The sequence below is a fragment of the Leptonychotes weddellii genome, chromosome 8 (assembly GCF_054177405.1).
Source record: "Leptonychotes weddellii isolate Sample4059 chromosome 8, ASM5417740v2, whole genome shotgun sequence".
NCBI classification, from domain to species: Eukaryota; Metazoa; Chordata; class Mammalia; order Carnivora; family Phocidae; genus Leptonychotes; species Leptonychotes weddellii.
This window is the reverse complement of record NC_138376.1, coordinates 28,362,530-28,382,102: the sequence shown is the minus strand read 5'-3', so window position 1 is coordinate 28,382,102 and position 19,573 is coordinate 28,362,530. Positions and strand designations below refer to the sequence as shown.

At 38.4% G+C, this 19,573-nt stretch overlaps 1 protein-coding gene across 3 annotated transcripts in view; it reads right to left on the bottom strand.

Moving 5' to 3' along the window:
- ZFAND3 (zinc finger AN1-type containing 3) overlaps positions 1–19,573 on the bottom strand; it is a 338,039-nt gene that overhangs the window by 49,887 nt on the left and 268,579 nt on the right. For 2 of the 3 annotated variants that reach the window (XM_081827413.1, XM_081827414.1), the window contains one exon: positions 10,929–10,994. The exons of the other annotated variant lie outside the window; for it this stretch is intronic. In XM_081827413.1, the coding sequence (XP_081683539.1) occupies positions 10,929–10,994 (66 nt within the window). The remainder of the gene's footprint in view (positions 1–10,928; positions 10,995–19,573) is intronic. 3 annotated transcript variants of the gene reach the window in all.

The following is a 19,573-nucleotide window of genomic DNA, read 5'->3' as shown; positions in this document are numbered from 1 at the left end:
TTCTCTTTCCATGTACCTTTCCTTTGTATCTTTTTTTTTTTTTAAGTTTTTACTTTAATTCCAGTTAGTTAACACACAGTATTATTATTAGTTTCAGGTGTATAATACAGTGATTCAACAGTTTCATACATCACCCTGTGTTCATCACAACAAGAATACTCCTTAATCCCTATCATCACCCCCCCCCCCTCTGGTAACCATCAGTTTGTTCTCTAGAGTTAAGAGTCTGTTTCTTGATTTGTCTTTGTCTCTCTCTCTCTCTTTTTCTCTCATTTTCCCCCTTTGCTTGGTCATTTTGTTTCTTAAACTCCATGTACAAGTGAAATCATATGGTCTGTGATTCTCTCTGACTGATGTATTTCTCTTAGCATTATACTCTAGCTCCAACCACATCGTTGCAAATGGCAAGATTTCATTCTTTTTTATGGATGAATAATATTTCATTATATGCATGTGTATACACACACACACAAACTCCACATCTTCTTTATCCATTCATCAATCGATGGACATATGGGTTACTTCCATAATTTGGCTATTGTAAATAATGCTGCAATAAATATAGGGGTGCATATATCCCTTTGAATTAGTGTTCTTGCATTTTTTTGGGTAAATACCCAGTGGTGGGACAGCCGGATCATCCTTTCCTTTGTATCTTAACAAGGGCAAAATATTTCCCTATCTTAAACACCTCCATGTCAAGAAATGCCTAACTCCATTTCTCCTCCAACCACCACTACTTACTGGTTTTTAATGTCTTCCCTAACTCTTTAACTGAATGACTTCTGTGTCATGCCCTTATTTCCTGGTTATCAAATCCCTCTTTAATGACCTGTCATAGGCTTTGGTTTCCCACCACGGCACATTAACTTCTTCCAGGTTTCCTGATGATATTCTAATAGCCATAGGCAACAATTTCCTCAGTCCTCGTACCTCCTTGGCCCCTATTCTCTTACCTCTTTCATAACCCTGTATGCAGCTTTCTCCTTTCTTTAGGTTCCTTAACTCACTGGTTTCTTTTTCTCTCTCCCATCCCCCCAAGTACAGTCCTTAGCAGCCCCTTGTTCTTCTGTGTTCATTCCCTTATCCACTTTCACACCCTTAATCATTGCTTCTAGATTAATGACTTCCAAACTAGACCTATATTTATAATTTTCTATAGGACTATCTTAAGAAATAGTTTCAACCAGTTTTTCTTCCCACTCTTTCCCTGCCATCAGCCGTATCTTTCTTCCCTCAGTTCCCCAGTTTTGCAACTTCACATTCTTTCTTCAGCCAACTCTAATCAGCTATTAAATCCTATCATTATTTGAAAATATTTTTCTCCAATTTCTCTCTCTTCCTCCATTCCACTGGCCACTATCCACAAAACACTCTCTGAAAAAAAGGGATAAGCAGGAATTGGTAAGTCAAATTATTACTTTATATGCAAAAGGGAAAACTTATCCACATTAGCACAATAACAAGAATTTTACAGGCTGAAGGACTCTCATAACATTAATTCTTAGTTTATCTGGTTTGTAATATTGAGATTATCATATATCAAGCTTCTTTAAAATGAGGCACACCTATGCATAACTTAAGGCATCAAAGAACTCCACAGAAATATCACAATTTTTCCAACAGCAGGACGTCTCCTGATAAGTTAGTCTGAAGGTAATGCATAAAGAGGTGTATTCATTTAAAGGCACAAATGACAACTCAACTACCAGAATGCTCATAAACTCCTGGATCAAACTGGTAAGCCCTTTTCAAAGCATTCCTCTGTGACTGTGCTAGAGATTTCTCCTATCTCAAAGGTCTAATTACTGTGATTTAGTGAAGTTGAGTGATTAAAGTTGAACACAGCTGTATCTCAATTTTCCCAAGTATCAGGTGCTTATCTGCTACACAAAAGCATTGCCAAGTCATACTTGCAGATTTCCATTCACTGGAAAGTAGAGTCCTACTGCTAGACTTTGCCTCCACATTCCAGGGTCCTCTTATCATTCCTACTGACTCTAAGGAACTAAATTTTAAGCATTTCATCAGGAAGATAATTCTTAAAAAAAAAAAAAAGCCCACATTAGTATTCTATTTTTTGTAGCAATTAGCATAATTTATCCTCCCTGTCTTCACTTTAAAAAATAAACGTTAGCTATGTTTCTTGCTCTCTAAAGCTGGAATTAGTTGTATTTATGCTTCTGGACTTTTTCTGTCTCTTTCTGGCATAAGCTGCCAGTGGCAAGACACATGCTTATCAGTTCTTCAGCATGTTCCTACAAAATTTACTACAGGACTCTGTCACAGTGGTCTGACTGACTACAGTGTCTCAGCTGGTCCTATGTTACACGTCAGCAACCACTTCTGAAGGTGTGATCTATAACCATGACAGCAGGCAATACAGTAAGATTACAGCTTTAATCGGCCGTGATTATGAAATATTTAAGACTCTTCACAAGGGGAGTGCCTTAGAAACAGACGCAAGTATGAGGACTAAACGCCAGCCCACCTGGTGGCAGAACAGGCAATGGGACTGTCTCTTCAGATGGATGAGCAAGCAGGAAAACAGGTAACACGACTTGTCTTGGAAGCACGCAGCACCATGAGGCAGTAAAAACCCATCAGCATACATCATCCTATCACGGCGAGCGTCATTCCCAGCTTCTATTAGCCTCGCTGCATCAGCGCAAGTCCCAGACACTTGATCCTGTTTATAATTGCTGATGAGCAGTAATAAGGCCTCCATGCCTCAGCTCTGTCCGTTCCACTTCGGTACCCACCTATTAGGTAATAACTTTTATTTACAGCCTTGCTTGATGTGCTGTTCTATTAGTACAGCCAGGAACTGAGTAGGGTGAAAAAAAAAAGTCTCCTTAATGGGCAGTATTATTGCAAGGCTCAGATGATTTATAACGCAGCTCTGTGGCTGCTCTATCATGCTCCTTCTGGTAAGACTGCTCCGGGAAAGCTACGTTCCTAACATGCTGCCCTCTAACAGGCACATATGTGCTATGGAGCGGCACCTAAAGCACCCCCAGATCTACCTTCCCCCAAAACCCAAAAGTTTCAAAGGAGGAGGGCGATATTAAATTCCCTTGATATCCTTTTCAAATAGTGTTGGCTCAGGTATTTTGCCCCAGTAGAGCAACAGAACAGCTAATCAATAGAAGTTCAAGGCTTTTCTCCTTAGGAAGAGGAGTGCAAGATATGATAAAATAAAATAAATGACCGTAAATGGGAAACCCCCCCCCACACACACAAAAAAAACCCCACATCCCCCCCCCACACACACCAGTTGTAACTGCATTCAAGGATGTAAGCAAACTGAATTTGCACAAAGCACGTGGACCACGAGTAGCTCAGCACCAAAGCCCAGGCTTCTCATATATACACATCCAAAACAGCAGCAAGCCTCATCACACTTCCTTTTCCTTTTAATACTGGAGTGTATTTTGATGCATCAAGTGCAAAAATGCCTCTCGACAAGACTGGCGCCCTGGCTTGATATTCACTTAGATCAGCCTTTTTTCAGAGGAGGAGCTACTGCTTCTTATGAGCAAAACTCAAACAAGGCCTCTAAAACAAGCCTCTGGCTTCAAGTCCAGCAAACTTACACATCATTACATGTCTAGCTGGCCTATAATGCAACCATATCAATTGGTGGCAATGGGACCAAACTCTCATTTACAGGTATAGGTAAGCTCTCCCCAACCTTTTCTGAAATCTATACATCATGTGAGGTGCTTTTAAAATCACCTGCTATTATTTACATATTGACTATCAAATCATATCAAATCTATTTATACAGTGCCTCACCACTTCATTCTATTCTTTAATATAAGCAACAAGTCAGGCAGATGAACGTCTTTACAGAAAATAAAAGCCAACACAAGAAAAAGCATTTAGCACGTTATTTCCTTTCTCCAGTTATCCACCTACTTGCCAAAAACCACACAGTATCCGTAAACAGCCACTAAGGCATACCATGATAACCTCTGGCTTGTTTTCTATGGTAAAACAAAGGAAGGCAGACCTTTTAGACTAGAGAGATGTTTGCAATCTTGCCAAATATTTGGTATCCATTTTGTCCTGTTTTAGGACCCAAGATGATGAGTGCACGAGGTAAAACATTTTTTTAATCCTTTTTTCTTTGCCATGACAGATTAACTGTTTTGATCTTTCTTCAATGGTTACATTAAATGCTAATAAAAAATGAAAGGTTTATATCTTCCCTAATAGTCTCCTGATGGGAACCTGCATATTACATAAGTAGGTCAAATTTCTAATTTTCTGTCTCAAATGCTGATAGTGCAGACCTGAGGGAAAAGCTATACCTGAAGGACCAAGGAGAAAGAATGAAACAGAGAACTGAATTACACTTGAACTCATACCCGAAGCCACATCTTTTAAAGCTCCAAAGCATCCTTTACAGAAAGGTCAGCTAACAGTACGTAATATTGATCCATACAGCTGGTTGAGATGTTTCCATGAATATTGACTCTACCAGGAGATAAAACACACAACTGTAGGTATTTCTCAGATTTACAGGGCCACCTCTGATCTAACACTACCACCCTTTAGCTTCTGAATCAATTTAAAAGATCTTATATAAACCTCTTGGTAATATAACAACAATGAAACATTTCCCTTTAAATGGCTTCTGAACACGGATGTGGAAAGTGTTCAGCACATCAATCTCTTAACTCCCAGGTGAAAGGTGGTCTCTTCCCTTGTCTTTGTAAGAAGAGACAATATCACAAACAGCTTGTCTGAGAGAAGTCAAGAAAATGTTTGGGGGGGAAAAGGGAAACAATGAACAATACAAAGGTATCTAGTTCATGTCACTGTTCATCACACTAGAAGAAAAAAAGTAACTCCAAAGGATCAACATGAACTTTCGAAAGGAAAAGAAAAGGAAAAGGAAAAGGAAAAGGAAAGGAAAGGAAAAGGAAAAGGAAAGGAAAGGAAAAGGAAAAGGAAAGGAAAGGAAAGGAAAAAAGAATAAAGAAAAAAGAAAAGTTTTAAAAGAAAGCACACAAGGGATATACAGTTAAAAGGAATTAACATGCTTCTTAGAGTGGAACTGATGATACTTTCCAGAAAAACCTGCCCTGATGTTTAATGGGACAGTTTCTAGTCCCATCTGCTTTCATCTCAGGCAATACTACAGCTCCCTTATGGTCCCACAAATGGTTATTTTACTTGCTATTCTACTAATTATAATCACATTTTTAAACATACAAACAGCATTTAAAAACCATCATTTTTCTATTGTATCAGAGAAAATATTATTTACTCAACATACTTGCTGGAAGAAGAGTAAAAGTGAATATAGTTATGGTAAACCAAGAGGTTGCTGACAGTATCATCAAGTCTGTAAACTTGCCTATGACTTTTTTTCCTTATTTTAACTTAATAAAGAGACTATAGGGGCGCCTGGTGATTCAGTCGGTTGAGCGGTTGAGTGGTTCATCATCTGCCTTCAGCTCAGGTCATAATCCCAAGGTCCTGGGATGAAGCCACGTGTCAGGCTCCCTGCTCAGCAGGGAGTCTGCTTCTCCCTCTTCCTCTGCTGCTTCCCCTGCTTGTGTTTTCTCCCTCTCTCAAATAAATAAAATCTTTTTTTTTAAAAAAAAAGGGACTATAAAATGAAAAAACAAAATAAAGGCACATAAGAGTAGTGAACTAGGAAAGGAGCAATTTCCTTTTTTTCATATGCTAAAAAGTCTATCCCTTCATATATTTAAGGTAGGGCCTAGAACAAAGAGTTGGTTAATGCCCCACTTGGAAGAAGCAGGGTCCTTGAGTTAGTCACTGTTCAAGGATCCTAGTGGAAAGAGACTATTTCTCCAAAAAAAATTTCAGACAAGACATGGTTCTGTCAATTACAGCTTACAATTTAAGGTTTATCAATAGCAAGCTCCAATAAATGAAACACAAAACAACTTACTTCTTTTGCTGTAACTCTCTGTAAAAAAGTCTTATGAAGAAAAAGTCTTTAAACAAGAAATCCTATGAAAAGGCAACAAACTTTCCTACTGTCCCACAAGGCACTTTAAACATAAAAATATGACCTCATATAGATATTCACATAAATATCCAAATATCTTCAAAATGAAGTTCTCTGAAGGAGATGACCATAGCTCGGATTACAACATTTTGGCTTAAGGTGTAACTTGATAAAAAAAGATGAAGGACAAAAGGGAATCTTCTGGTGGTCTGTTGCCAAGGAAAGTGAACTCTTTCTTTCACAATATACTCATTCTTGGCAGGAATGTTGTGAGAATTAACAAGGGAACATGTGCAAAACATTCTGAGCTCTTGGAAGAAACGTAAGCTCTCTCTAGTAATCTGAAGGTATGAAATGCTTTGACTCTCACATTCTAACCAAAAGCAACCTGGGACCAGGCAGCACTTCCCAATTCTCACTTCATTTTTCTCTGCTTAAATATCACAATGATCACAGTGCGTTCTTTTTTCCCCCATCTAAAGATTACAAAGAGTTTAAATGTTAATAGTGCTATGTGGCTAAAAGCCAGCATCTAAAGAAAAGCCTCTCACCTAAGCTCACAAATACAAACTGATCTTTCATTTGCCACTACTGCTCCTTTTTGCAATCTGCTTCTTAGACTCATAGCTCTCACAAAGCAATTTCTTAAAAAGAGTTCCCACTCTCATTTTGATGGTTACAGACCAACCACGCTATACCACTGTCCATCTCTCTAAATTACAGTACCCTCTGATCAAAAAGTCATCACTTGAAAAATAAATAGAGACATAACCATTCAGGCTTACATTCAGGCCTTGACGTATTAAAGCCATATAATAATGAGTCTAATGCTAATCTTCATATCTAACTGTCAAAGTACTAAAAAGAAAATGACCTATTTACTGAAGAGGTCACTTACCTTTTCTGAGTGTACACATGTTTCTAAGATATTCGACTATGTACCTTTAATATTATATATATTTCTATGTGTACTTGCTGGTTTTAAACTATGTGCATAGACTAATACATAATTATGAACTGAATCTAGAAAACAGAAATTTTAAAAGGCTGAGATGAAAAGCTTTTACTATTTTCTCCCCATACCTCAAAGACTATATATTGTATGGCCTAAGTATCCTTTTTCTAATATAATGTCATCATCGTTATTATTAATTGTCATTATTATTATTATTATTATCTTTAGAGAGGGAGGGCGGAGGGGGAGTAGAGGAGTGGGAGAGGGAGAGAGAGAATCTTAAGCAGACTCCACACCCAGCACGGAGCCCAACGTGGGGCTTGATCTCACGACCCTGAGATCATAACCTGAGCCAAAATCAGGAGTCAGACACTTAACCAACCGAGCCACCACCCAGGTGCCCCTATAACATCATTATTATGCTAGAGGCTATTTTAGGTCCAAACGTGTATGGATAGATTGGCTGGGAAGAGCTGGTGTAGTCTCATTCAGAGGGTCCCACTCTACAGCTCGTGAGGAGTAACATGTGGCTGTAAGGTGATCATTTACTGATCATCTATGTCTGAAGCCTGAGAGACTTTGGGAGAAGTACTGTTGTACTACCCACTGTGGCAGCAGCACCACAGGGCAAGTGTTAGAGGCACTGAGTACTACTCTTGAAGACTAGACATAAAGAATACAAGACACTCCAGCAACACAACAATAAGTAACTGGTGGTGATTCATAAGAAAAATGCCCAGGATCCCCACAGTGGGCAACCTTCTCATTCCAGGACAGAAAGATGGAAACAAAGACAGTCAACCTGTGATTCTTAAGGCAAATCACTTAATTTACCTCTGAAAATCAGGAAGCTCTGTCCTCTAGAGTCAGGGCCATTGTATAAGGCAGAAGCCACAGGGCTAGTTCAAGGAGCCTGAGGCGGCACAGACAGGCTTCTTGAAAAGAAGTGTAGCAGGCTGAACTTGATGGCCTTTAATGTCCATGCTAAGAAATCTCAACTTTCCTTCAGGCTTTTTGGGAGTGAACTGCACATTGCATTAATTTCCTTCCAAGCCAGAAATTCTCAATCTCTTTCTAGTTAAGAGGTATTATATTCACCTAAAAGGAGGCCTGGGAATGTGTGACTGAGAACTCAATGCCTCCCTTATCATGTGCATATTACCCTCAGTTCCTAATATAGTACTGACATGCAACAAAAAAATGTGATCAACAAAATCAATTAATGAAACTAGATATGGTAGGGGAGGAGCCTGGGTGGCTCAATCGTTAAGCGTCTGCCTTCGGCTCAGGTCATGATCCCGGGGTCCCAGGACTGAGCCCCATATCGGGCTCCCTGCTCAGCAGAGAGCCTGTTTCTCCCTCTCCCACTCCCCCTGCTTGTTTCCTCTCTCACTGTCTCTCTCTGTCAAATACATAAAATCTTTAAAAAAAAAAAAAAAATGAAACTAGATATGGCAATCCATTCTGTTAACTTCTAATCTACTCTTCTTTCTCCCTGAAATACATTAATGTGATATCAATACCATCAACACCACATATAATCTTTAGCGATTATAGTATGATAGCAGCTCCCATTATTAAAGATCTATTATGTGAGCTTTATTTATATTATTTCTTACATCAAACCTATGAGATAGATTTATCATCCCATTTTTCAGATGAAGAACACATTTTGAGATGTTAACTTATTTACTCAAAATCACATTTTGTAAGTGGCTAGGCTAGGATCTGACATCAGATCTGTTTCTAGAACTCACATTTTTAAAACTACTTCACAATATGCAGTGTTTCAAAATCTTATTTCTCTTTCTCCATACTTCACCAATGATATGTTTTTCCACTGTCTGGCTGGGAGTATAAGTAATTACAATAAAATGCAATAAGCAGAAACATTATGTAGTGGAAAACAACATAGACTTTAGCATCTGAGAGATCTGTATCCAACAAACTGATAGTGACCAGAGGGGAGGTGGGTGGGGGTATGGGTGAAATAGGTGATGAGGATTAAAATCACACTTAACTTGATGAGCACTGAGTAATGTAGAGAATTGTTGAATTGCTATACTGTACACCTGAAACAAATTAAAATTCTATGTTAACTATACCAGAAATTAAATTTAAAAACTTAATAAAAGAATAAAACATCTGTGTTCAAGTCCTGACTCTATTACTTACTAGGAATATTACCACTCCAGGAAATATACTTAACTTTCTGAGTGCCCATTTTTGTCATATATAAAAGAGGAATAATTATCTTGCAGAACCGTTCCAAAGATTAAGTGAGCATGTATGTAAAACATATTGAATGGTGTCTGGTAATGTAGTAAGCATGCAATAAATGCCGTTACTATTTTTAGATAAACAAAATCGTATGGGAGCAAAAGAGAGGAAAGAGATCTGCCTAGAAAATGAAGGACAAAAGCACATGATATTCAGGAAGCGTTCCTACTAATACCAGTGTCTACGCTGACCACATGAGCCTCCTTTCTAAATCTCTCAGGATGACCCAATGTATTCGAGGCCCATTCCTTAACTACCTCAACACGTTAGTAGTGCCAATGGTAAATTCTGCCCTGAGAGCCAAGACTGAAAGAAAGGAAAGAAGAAGGACTAAAGTATACTGTGCATGTGAAGTGTTGGGCCTGAAATCAAAGGGCTCTGAGTGTGTTCAAGCTTCTGCCTGGAGTGGGTGTAGGAAGCTGGCTCTCTGACTTCCCACTGGCCGGTCAGGATGGCCTTACCCCAGGGCACAGCTCTCTTCTCCCTCAACCAGGAACTACCCAGGGGAGCTCGGGTACTGGGCACAGGAGGGATGAGAGCATGCCAGGACAATCTCATACACCCCCTGCCTCAAAACTGGTGTAGAGGAGTAAAATTAAATTGCCTGGACGTTACTCTGAAACTGTGCAAGGACAGACCTGTTTCAGGTTTAACATCAAAACTATGAGCATTAAAGGGACTGAGGCTTTAGTTTAACTTTGTACACAGAAATAGTTTGTGCTATTTCTGCTTGGGAGTTAAAAGGACTTTTTAAGTTATGAAAAAGACTCTAGGGCGCCTGGGTGGCTCAGTTGGTTAAGCAACTGCCTTCAGCTCAGGTCATGATCCTGGAGTCCCAGGATCGAGACCCGCATCGGGCTCCCTGCTCAGCGAGGAGCCTGCTTCTCCCTCTGACCCTCCCCCCTCTCATGTACTCTCTCTCATTCTCGCTCTCTCAAATAAATAAATCTTTAAAAAAAAAAAGAAAAAGAAAAAGACTCTGTGACCTTTAGAAAAACAATATAATTACTTTGACTCTCCCAAATATAATCTTTAAGATATTTTAAATAGCAGGCAGCATTATTAGAAAAGGCAAATATTGTTTAAAATAAATTAAGCTACAGACTAAGGGAGCAATGGGCATTTACAACTGCTCTTCAGAAAGCTACAAGATTCATGACTTCATGTTTAATAAAAATGTCACAGATGCACAAAGATGTTTTTGGGATTCCATGCATCTAAAAAGAATGATTTCAGCACACCCCATGGCTTTAAGATGAAGGGGAGAAAATATTTTCTAAAACTATTAGGATACTGTAATTGTCAAGTTAAAATATTCATTATCTGTACTACAAAACTTCTTTCACTCTCCAGCTCCAATATTTAAATAATGTTCTTGTAGTAGGTCCAAGACTTAAGACAAATTAGATACATGCCAGAAACCAGGCAATTATCTGTATTTTCTGTATGTTTCATGTCTTAATAATATTCTTCAAACATTAGGAAGTAGGTAAATTTTAATACCCATCTGACCTCAAAGAGCACAACTCCAACCCCTCGTCACTCCACCTCCACTCCCAATACTTAGCACATAATACATCACTTGACAACTGATGGAAGAAATTAGAGAGTACCCTGGCAAAGACACCATGTTAAAACCAGTAGCTAATTTCTGTGAAGAATCCAGGGAAGAACGAATCCAGGTAAGAATGATGTACGTACCTGTACCACAGGATCTTTTGGTTGGTGTGATTAACGAGACATGAGCTGTGTCTGTGCATGGCCCACCTAGAAACAGAAAGGCAGGCACATCAGTCAGGACATATCTTCTAAATGCCCAAAGTTGCTATCTTGGATAAAGAGAAAGTCAAAGAGGCAGGGATCAACCTGCAAATATGCATGAAGAGGGGCAGTGAGAAAGATGGAGGTGCTAGTGGTGGTGGAAGGTTAATTCTAAGGACCTTATTTCAGTTCAGCTCTTCAGACTATAGGTCCATATTCTTTCTATATCATAACGTGTTTTTCATAAATAACAATGGAGTGTCATAATGTTCAGAAGCTGAGGATAAAATTTTAATTAGAATTCCAATCCCCGTGAGAGGAAATTACCAGTAGGTTTGGAGAGATGAGTTTTTCCACAGAGCAATAAGCAGGAGCACTCCCTCTGAAGTTGATCTCAGTGGTCACCCCACCTTTGAATATATTGCAAAACTAGCCTTATTTAAAGAGGGGAAACTCCCTAAGGAACAAAACACTGTTTTACAAAAAAACTAAGGATCATTTTAATATATAAAGAGAGCATTACTGAACAAGGAAGAGTATCTGGCTTAATTATAAGAATATGATAGGAAGAGGGGCCTTTTATGGAATCTTTGTGAGCCCAGAGATCTGGTGGATAAGCATAATTCAAGAGTATGCAAGAGATACAGTCAGTTACTGGGTGAAGGCTTGAAAAGCAGTAATTTCACTCTGCAAAATCAGGACCACCAACAAATTCTTAAGTTGATATTGATATATACTCCAACCGTCCCATGTTGGGGACATGCCCTACCTTCTGAAATAGGAAGTTACTGTATAAACATGAATACCAATGGTTCTCTACATGCCCTAGGAGGGGCAGTGATGATGATCATAAAGGAATAAAACACACAGGCAAATGTTACAGTATTTTGAAAGGCTCCTCAGATGATGAGGACTAGCAAAGGGAAATATGGTTTCTTGGCATAGTTGTATGCCAACTATGACAAGACTTCCTATCACTGAAGTTACCCATTAAAAAGAAAAGAAAGGTGAAAGAGCTCTGAGCTCTGAGCCCTATTCCTAGAGTTTATGCTACCACCATCTATGGGTTTAGGAACCTAGAGATCCCACCTAAGAAGTTCATTAGTCCATTCTTTCCTACACCAAGGCCGTAACAGCAGCATACTTTAGTGGGCGTAAGAAGACACAGAAGGTAAACAGGAAAAGGAAGGAAAAACCAAGCAAGTGTATTGTTACTGTCAAAGAGCACTTAGAAAATCCTACTATGTGCCACCACATGGGATAGTCTCATGCTCAGGGAGCTTATAATCCTTTTAGGAAGACAAAATTTGTGTACATAAAGAACAATACATGACAGTAATAAAGAGTTGGATGGGAAATGACCAAGTGCCAAAGAGTATGGAACAAATAATACCTGCTAAATGTAATCAGGAAGAACAAGATTCACCATTGGCCAGCATCTCCTGGAAATACTTCTCAAGAATTTGAAAATGAGGCAAGAATAAACCAAAGTTAGAAAGGCTAAAAGAGCAAGGCATTTCAGTTGAAATTTTTTTCTACAGACATTACAATCACTAGAGAAAGCTTAACATACTAAAATTCCAGAGTCCAAATGGACAACTGTGACATGAAAAATAGGCAACATGGAGTGACAATGAGCTGTAGGAAAATCTGACACAAATCCCATATCCATTAAGAACCCTCTGAATAATGGCTTCTATAGCTCCATAAAAACACTTTAGCTTTTGCCTCCATGTGAGGTTTTTGATTTTGGTTTTTGTTGTTGTTAACTGAAGCATTCTTATTTCTGGGGAATTACAGGCTGTTATAGAAGACTTAATTTAAAGTCCTGCAACGACTCCCTACTTGCTGAGTAATCCGGGATAAGTTTAACAAAAAAGTGGGGATAGTAAATTGCCTAAAAGCCACAGTGCTGATGAGATCATCTGTACAAAAAGACTTCATAAGCTATAAAGCTTTATATTATTTATCATCACTTTCTCTATCACCAGATTTTTATGCTCCCAAGAGCCAAGACCCACTCTGTCATCTACTCTTGGGTCATGACTGTGTGAACAGTGGGCAATTAATGGTGTTTATTAAGAACCACTGCAAGTTGTTTGATGAAATAAAGAGAGTAATGTGTCTCTTTTAAAAAACCTTTTTCTTAATAGAGGTATTACAAGGGGTGCCTGGCTGGCTCAGTCGGTAGAGCATGTGACTCTTGATCTCGGGGTCATGGGTTCAAGCCCTGCATTGGGAGTTTACTTGATTAAAAAAAAAAATTAAAAAGAGGTATTACAGAAAGAATGAAATACTAGAATGAAGTGCACAAATCTTAAAGAGACACACTGAAGGCTTTTAACATATATATACTTTTGTAACAACCATCAGATAAAAATATTAGAACATTTCCAGAATCTAGAAAGTTCAAAGGAGCATTTTCAAAACAAATTCCCAGACCCAGACTCCGGAAATTTTGATGCAACTGGTGGGGGTGGGCACAGAAGCGGTTTTAGCACACATTTTAAAACCAGCTGAACACAATGTAAATATTAACAGCCCAGTCAGTTCCAATCTCTGAAAACATTTTCTTTAACTCCCAGTTCAATATCTGGCCAAGATCACGAAGCACCCACAACATTGTGAGCTGCATGGAGTGCAAGATTCAATAACAGCATAACTATCAGAATACTTTTTTAAAAGGACATAAAATAATTCATCCAGTAAAATTATGAGAGAAGGGAGAAATTGGTCAAATTGAAACCCCTAAAGAAATTTAGCTGGGACTCGTGAATTAACACTCCCATATTAACAAATGTAATCTTTACCTCAATCTGTGGGTTGAGAGTTGATCCTTTTTAAAATTCCTAATGAATGAATTTCTGTAGGTTTTGGCAAATACGCAAATAACTTTAAGGCTACCTAGCATATCTCAACATGCATCATCATGGAAGTGTTCTCCAGAGAGCTTGTTAAACTAACAACCCAATCCAGTGTATTCACTATATTACAGTAAAGTACAAATAGAACCATAGTTGAGCCAAAACAAATTGACAGCATGAGTAACTAGCAGTGATAATACATCCCAGCTTTGGTAATTGGACAATATTATAAACAGAAAGCTTGGAATTAAGTTTGGTCTGGAAGACTATAACCTATGAAACTCTTTAAAATCCAGAACGGATGCATATGAGCACTGCACATATATTCTACACTAACTGTGCTGTCATACAAAATTCCTATACTCTCAAATAAAAATAGTCATCACAGGAGATTGTATCTACCTTTACACAATTACAGATCTTCCTCAACTTACAATGGCGTTATGTCCTGATAAAGGCATCATAAGTTGAAAATGGAGAGTTGGAAATGCATTTAATACACCTAACCTACTGAATATTACAGTTAGCCTAGCTTATCTTAAATGTGCTCAGAACACCTGCATTAACCTACCTACACCTGGGCAAAATCATCTAACACAAAGCCTATTTTATTACTAAAGTTTTGATATTGAAGAGTGTACTGAAGGTGAAAAACAGAATGGTTGTATGGGTACAGAATGGTTCTAAGTGTATGGTTGTTTACCCTTGTGAAGGTGAAGCTGACTGGGAGCTGTTCTCCCTACTGCTGCCCAGCATCACGAGAGGGTATCGTACCATATATTGTTAGCCCGGGAAAAGATCCAAATTCAAATTTCAAGTATGGTTTCTACTGAATGCATATGGCTTTAGCACCATCGTGAAGTCTAAAAATCCTAAACTGAACCATTGTTAGGTCAGGGACCATCTGTAATTACAAATCAACTCTGTTAAAATGAATACAGAAAATTAAGGACCACTCAAGGGGAACCTTTTCAAGTTTTGGTCCACAACAATAAAAATATAACATGGGTGCCATGTGGTTATAGCAAACAAAATAATTTTGAGACTTAATAGTAAGGGTCGAAGTCAGGGCACCTGCTCTATCAAGGAAAGGAGTTGGCTTTTCTTTACTGAGCTTTCTAATGCCTGAGAAGGGTAGCATATGGTCCAATAAGTCACTGTAAACCCTGCTCCTAATTTTGGCCCTTCTTCCTCTTCTTTCCAAACAGCAGGGTAGACAGAGCTAATAATTGAAGAGCAAGGTAGGGAAGCCTCTTCATAACTGGGTTCTATAAATGAATGTGATGTATGTGTATGTACATGTGTTTTATGTGTTCAGCGTGATCATACTTAGGAAAAGATCTAAGCACAGAATTATTTACACCATTACCCTCTAGCCTATAGTAGTAGCAACTGAGTTTGGAAAAGTAAGTTTTGGGTTTTTGAATATTAAAAAAAAAAACCCACAGCTAAAGTTCCTTGTTTAATGAAAGGTTCTCTGGGGATTCTGAACCAGATGATATCAAGATTAACCAACCTGAACTAATTTTTAGTCAATTACTATGAGTTCTTTTTGCTTTCTTTTGCTAAAGCATATTAAATATCTTTTTTCAAATTTCTTCACTATCTGCAGATATTTAATGACAGATTATCATTTTGCATTTGATGTTACATTCAAAGGACTTTTTTCTAAGTTTCAACAATTTAGAGCCTGAAATTTGCAAGTAAGTAATATCTGCGGTAGTTTGTGGTTTGTGACCAGAAGTATGAATGCACTATTTTGTCTTCTAGGGATGTTTCTATTCTTGTATTAAAGGTGTCATACATAATGTAGCACTATGGATTACATTTGCAATCCACATGATAGGCATGAAATAAAATTCTTCAGCTGTATTCCCAACAAGAAATCTTTATAGCGTTTCTAATAGGGTAGTGGATTTTCTTGGAGAAATAGTACTAATTTCAGCCCTGTAAAGTTGAAGACAGGGGTCAAATACGCATACTAACTTCACTATAACCTGCAAATCCAGAAGGACTGAATAAAGGTATCCCATTAACTATCAACACTCATATTTCAAGCTGAAGGAGAATTCTCAAATTTTCTGTCAGCCTCCTATAGAGTTACTGAGCATGTCAAAAAAACCCGGGAGCCTACCCCTGTAGTAGTCAATCCCACAGACTGGCTGAAGACTATGACTCAAGGAGGAAGCAGAGAACACAGTCTTGGAGGCAGCTGCGTTTAGGATGGCAATCATCTTAGGCACTCCAAATCTAAGGCTGAGTAAATACAGAAAAATAGTGTATTTCTCCTTAACCTTGAAAATAATAGAGATCAACAATCTTCCCAGAAAGGTTTTCTTAAAACAGCTGTGATGACTGGTTATTTTTGGCTCCTGGATCCATAGCCCTCATTGGCTGCAGTTATACCACGTGTTAAAGCACATCAATTAGGAAAAATGGACTGTCAAGGAGTCAGTCAGCTAAAAACTGCCAGAAGCTCAATAATCAAACAAATATTCTATCAGCTCTTTCATGGTAACTGCAAAACATTAATACACAAAAATAGCCATTCCTTTTGCAGATTTATAACACTTCTATATTCTTGTTTAATTAAGATGACATTTACATAACATTATCTAATTAATTTCCAACCAAAGGCACTGTAGGCTAATTAGAAATGCATCATCCTTTTTAAACCAGCTTGTCAATTCCATTCTCTCATAATCTGCACATTGTTTACCACTCAGCATCTTCCTTTTCTAGGCTCAGTGTTCAAAAGGTGATTTCTGACAGCAAATTCAAGAGATACAATTCTCCTCCCTCTCAAGAGATTTATAAAATCTTATCAAGAGTTTTTTGATGAAGCAACAAGGAAAAAAAAAAAAAAAAACCGAAGCAAAAAAAAAAAAAAAAAAACAAGCCCCTATGCAACAGAGATAGTAAAATAAACTCTACACTGTCTCCTCACGTGGCCATATTAAGAATGTAAAACTATCTTTTAAAAATATTCAAAGAATCTATATTTCCAGGTACCTGGGTGGCTCAGTCAGTTAAGCATTTACCTTTGGCTCAGGTCATGATTCCAGGGTCCTGGGATCGAGTCCTGCATCAGGCTCCCTGCTTAGCTGGGAGTCTGCTTCTCCCTCTGCCTCCCCCACCCAGCTTGTGCACTTTCTCGCTCTCTCAAATAAATCAATAAAATCTTTTTTAAAAATCTGTATTTCTTTAGTAGCAAAATATTCCTTCCTTTAAAAGCCTTCAATACACACATGGAGACATAAAATAGTAAATGGTAAAAAATAAACAGTAAGAAATTAATATCAGGAACAGATCAGAATGCGCAAGAAAGTAAGTCCTCTCCCTCAGAAAAGGTGATCCTCCAACCTCACCTTAAACGTGCAATTCATGAATTGTTTTAATAAGAAAGAACACACCTAATCTGTCTACATAATTGAGTTTGAAAAGCACCATCGATTAAAAACAAGGATACATAAAGATATAATGAGTGGGAATCTAAGTTTACAGAAAATCTTCAGCACAGATAATAGCCCTCCCATTTCTCCAAATGAAATTTCCAAATTAAACCCTTTACAAAGCCTGTTACAGAATCTAAGTGTTAATTTCTCCGTTAGAAGTTCTAATCCTAACTTATTGCATGATCTCTCACACCATTTAGATCTAAATTAGGGATTCATGAGAAGGGGATTTTCGAAGTGGGTCAGAAGTTGCTACTGGTAGCTAGCTATTTTGCTCATAAGGGGCTTCTCAACAAAATTTCATTACCATTCTACCCTTGCTCCCCTAAATAAATTATAGTGCTGGGCAGCTCTGCAAATGTTAGTGTTATGTTTGTGTGTGAGTATGCTTATTACCCTATTTGCTCAATAGAAACAAAATTAAAAACTCTCCCACACCACCTTCCCCAAGGAACAACACTAAAAGAAAATGAAATCAGGAATGCTTTCTATTTGCCTAGTACTGATAGACTCTTTTAGAGGAGTTAAAGTGGACATCCCTGCTGGTGCCAGGGGATGGGTTTTGGAAGAAATATTCTCTCCTGACCCAGCAATGGCCTTAAATGGAATGAGCCTCAAGGGTCTTACTTGTTTTAGTAATCTAGCACGTTAGGTGTTCAAAAATGTATTTTTCACTGCTGAATTAAAATGATCCAGGCCAAAAGCAATTACTGAACATACATAACTATTCAGAAGGGAAATGGAACTACTATAAATATAGTTGATTTTCACCATAGTTACATGTTGATCTAGCACAGCAGTTCTCAAACATTTTGGTCTCAGGACCTTCTTTTTTCCCCAAAAGAAATTTTATTTTAGAGATAGAGAGCATGGGAGTGGGGGGGGAGAAGCAGAGGGAGAGGGACAAGCAGACTCTGCACTCAGTACAGAGCCCCATGTGGGGCTCAATTCTAGGAAGGGGAGATCATGACCCGATCAAAATCAAGAGGCGGATGCTCAACCAACTGAGCCACCCAGGTACCCCCTTGGGATCTTTTTGTACTTAAAAATTATTAAGGACACTAACGAGCTTCTGTTTATGTGGGATACACCTATTGATATGTACCTGATCCAAAATTAAAGCTGAAAAAATTTAAAAATATAACTTCATTTAAAATTCACAAAAATAACTACATGTCAACATAAAAACATACTGTTTTATAAAAAGAAACTATACAATTTTTTAAGAAAATTATGAGAGCTATCTGCCTTGAAGACATCTGACTTTTCACATCCGTATGTGCATTCAATTTTAAATGAGGGCCATCAAGAAAATCTACCTTTCCACAGATACATAGTTGGAAAAGGAAGGACCTTATGGACCCTTGAATGGGCCGTGGGGACCTTTATAGGTCCTCAGACCACACTTTGAGAACCACTGGTATAGAACAAAACAATGAACCTAAAGATTTATATAATTTCCAATTTCTCCATACTTTCTTCACATGCCAATTGGCTTATTCTGGTCTTGCAGAGACCAACTGGATGTACCAGCATTAATGACTTTAATGACAGCATTAATGACAGCCATTCTCAACAAAATATTAAATATTTAAGTAAATAAAGAAAGGCAAGGGGTAGTGGAATAAACTCTACAGTCATAATTTCAACCCAGGACATTCTGTTTCTACTACTTATATAGAGAGTAAAAACATGTTTCAAGGAATTAAAAAAATTCTGAGCCATTAAATGCTTGATTTCAGTTTTTCAGATATGATTTCTCACTCAGACCTTTGTAACTACAACAGAGTTTCAAAAAAAAAAAAAAAAAAAAAACACCCAATATCAAAATTCCAAAATGTGGGAGGCGGAGCAAGATGGCGGAGGAGTAGGAGACCTGGATTTCGACTCCTCTCAGAAATTCAGCTGGATAGGGATCAAACCATTCTGAACACCTACAAACTCAAAAGGAGATCGAAGAAAAGAATACCAACAACTCTCTCATCAGAAAAGCGACCACTTTCTGGAAGGTAGGACGTGCGGAGAAGTGAATCTGAGGCGATATTCGGGAGGATAGACGGCGGGGGAGGGGCCTCCGTCAGCCGCTTCTGGCAAGTGATAGAACCACGGAGCACAAAATCGGAACTTTTAAAAGTCTGCTCCGCTGAGGGACGTCACTCCGGTGGCTAAGCGGGGGGTGGAACCCTCCAGGACAGTGTGGTCTCAGGACCCTTGGGGTCACAGAAAGACCGGGGGTGCCTGAGTGCGGCAGAGCTCCCAGGGATCG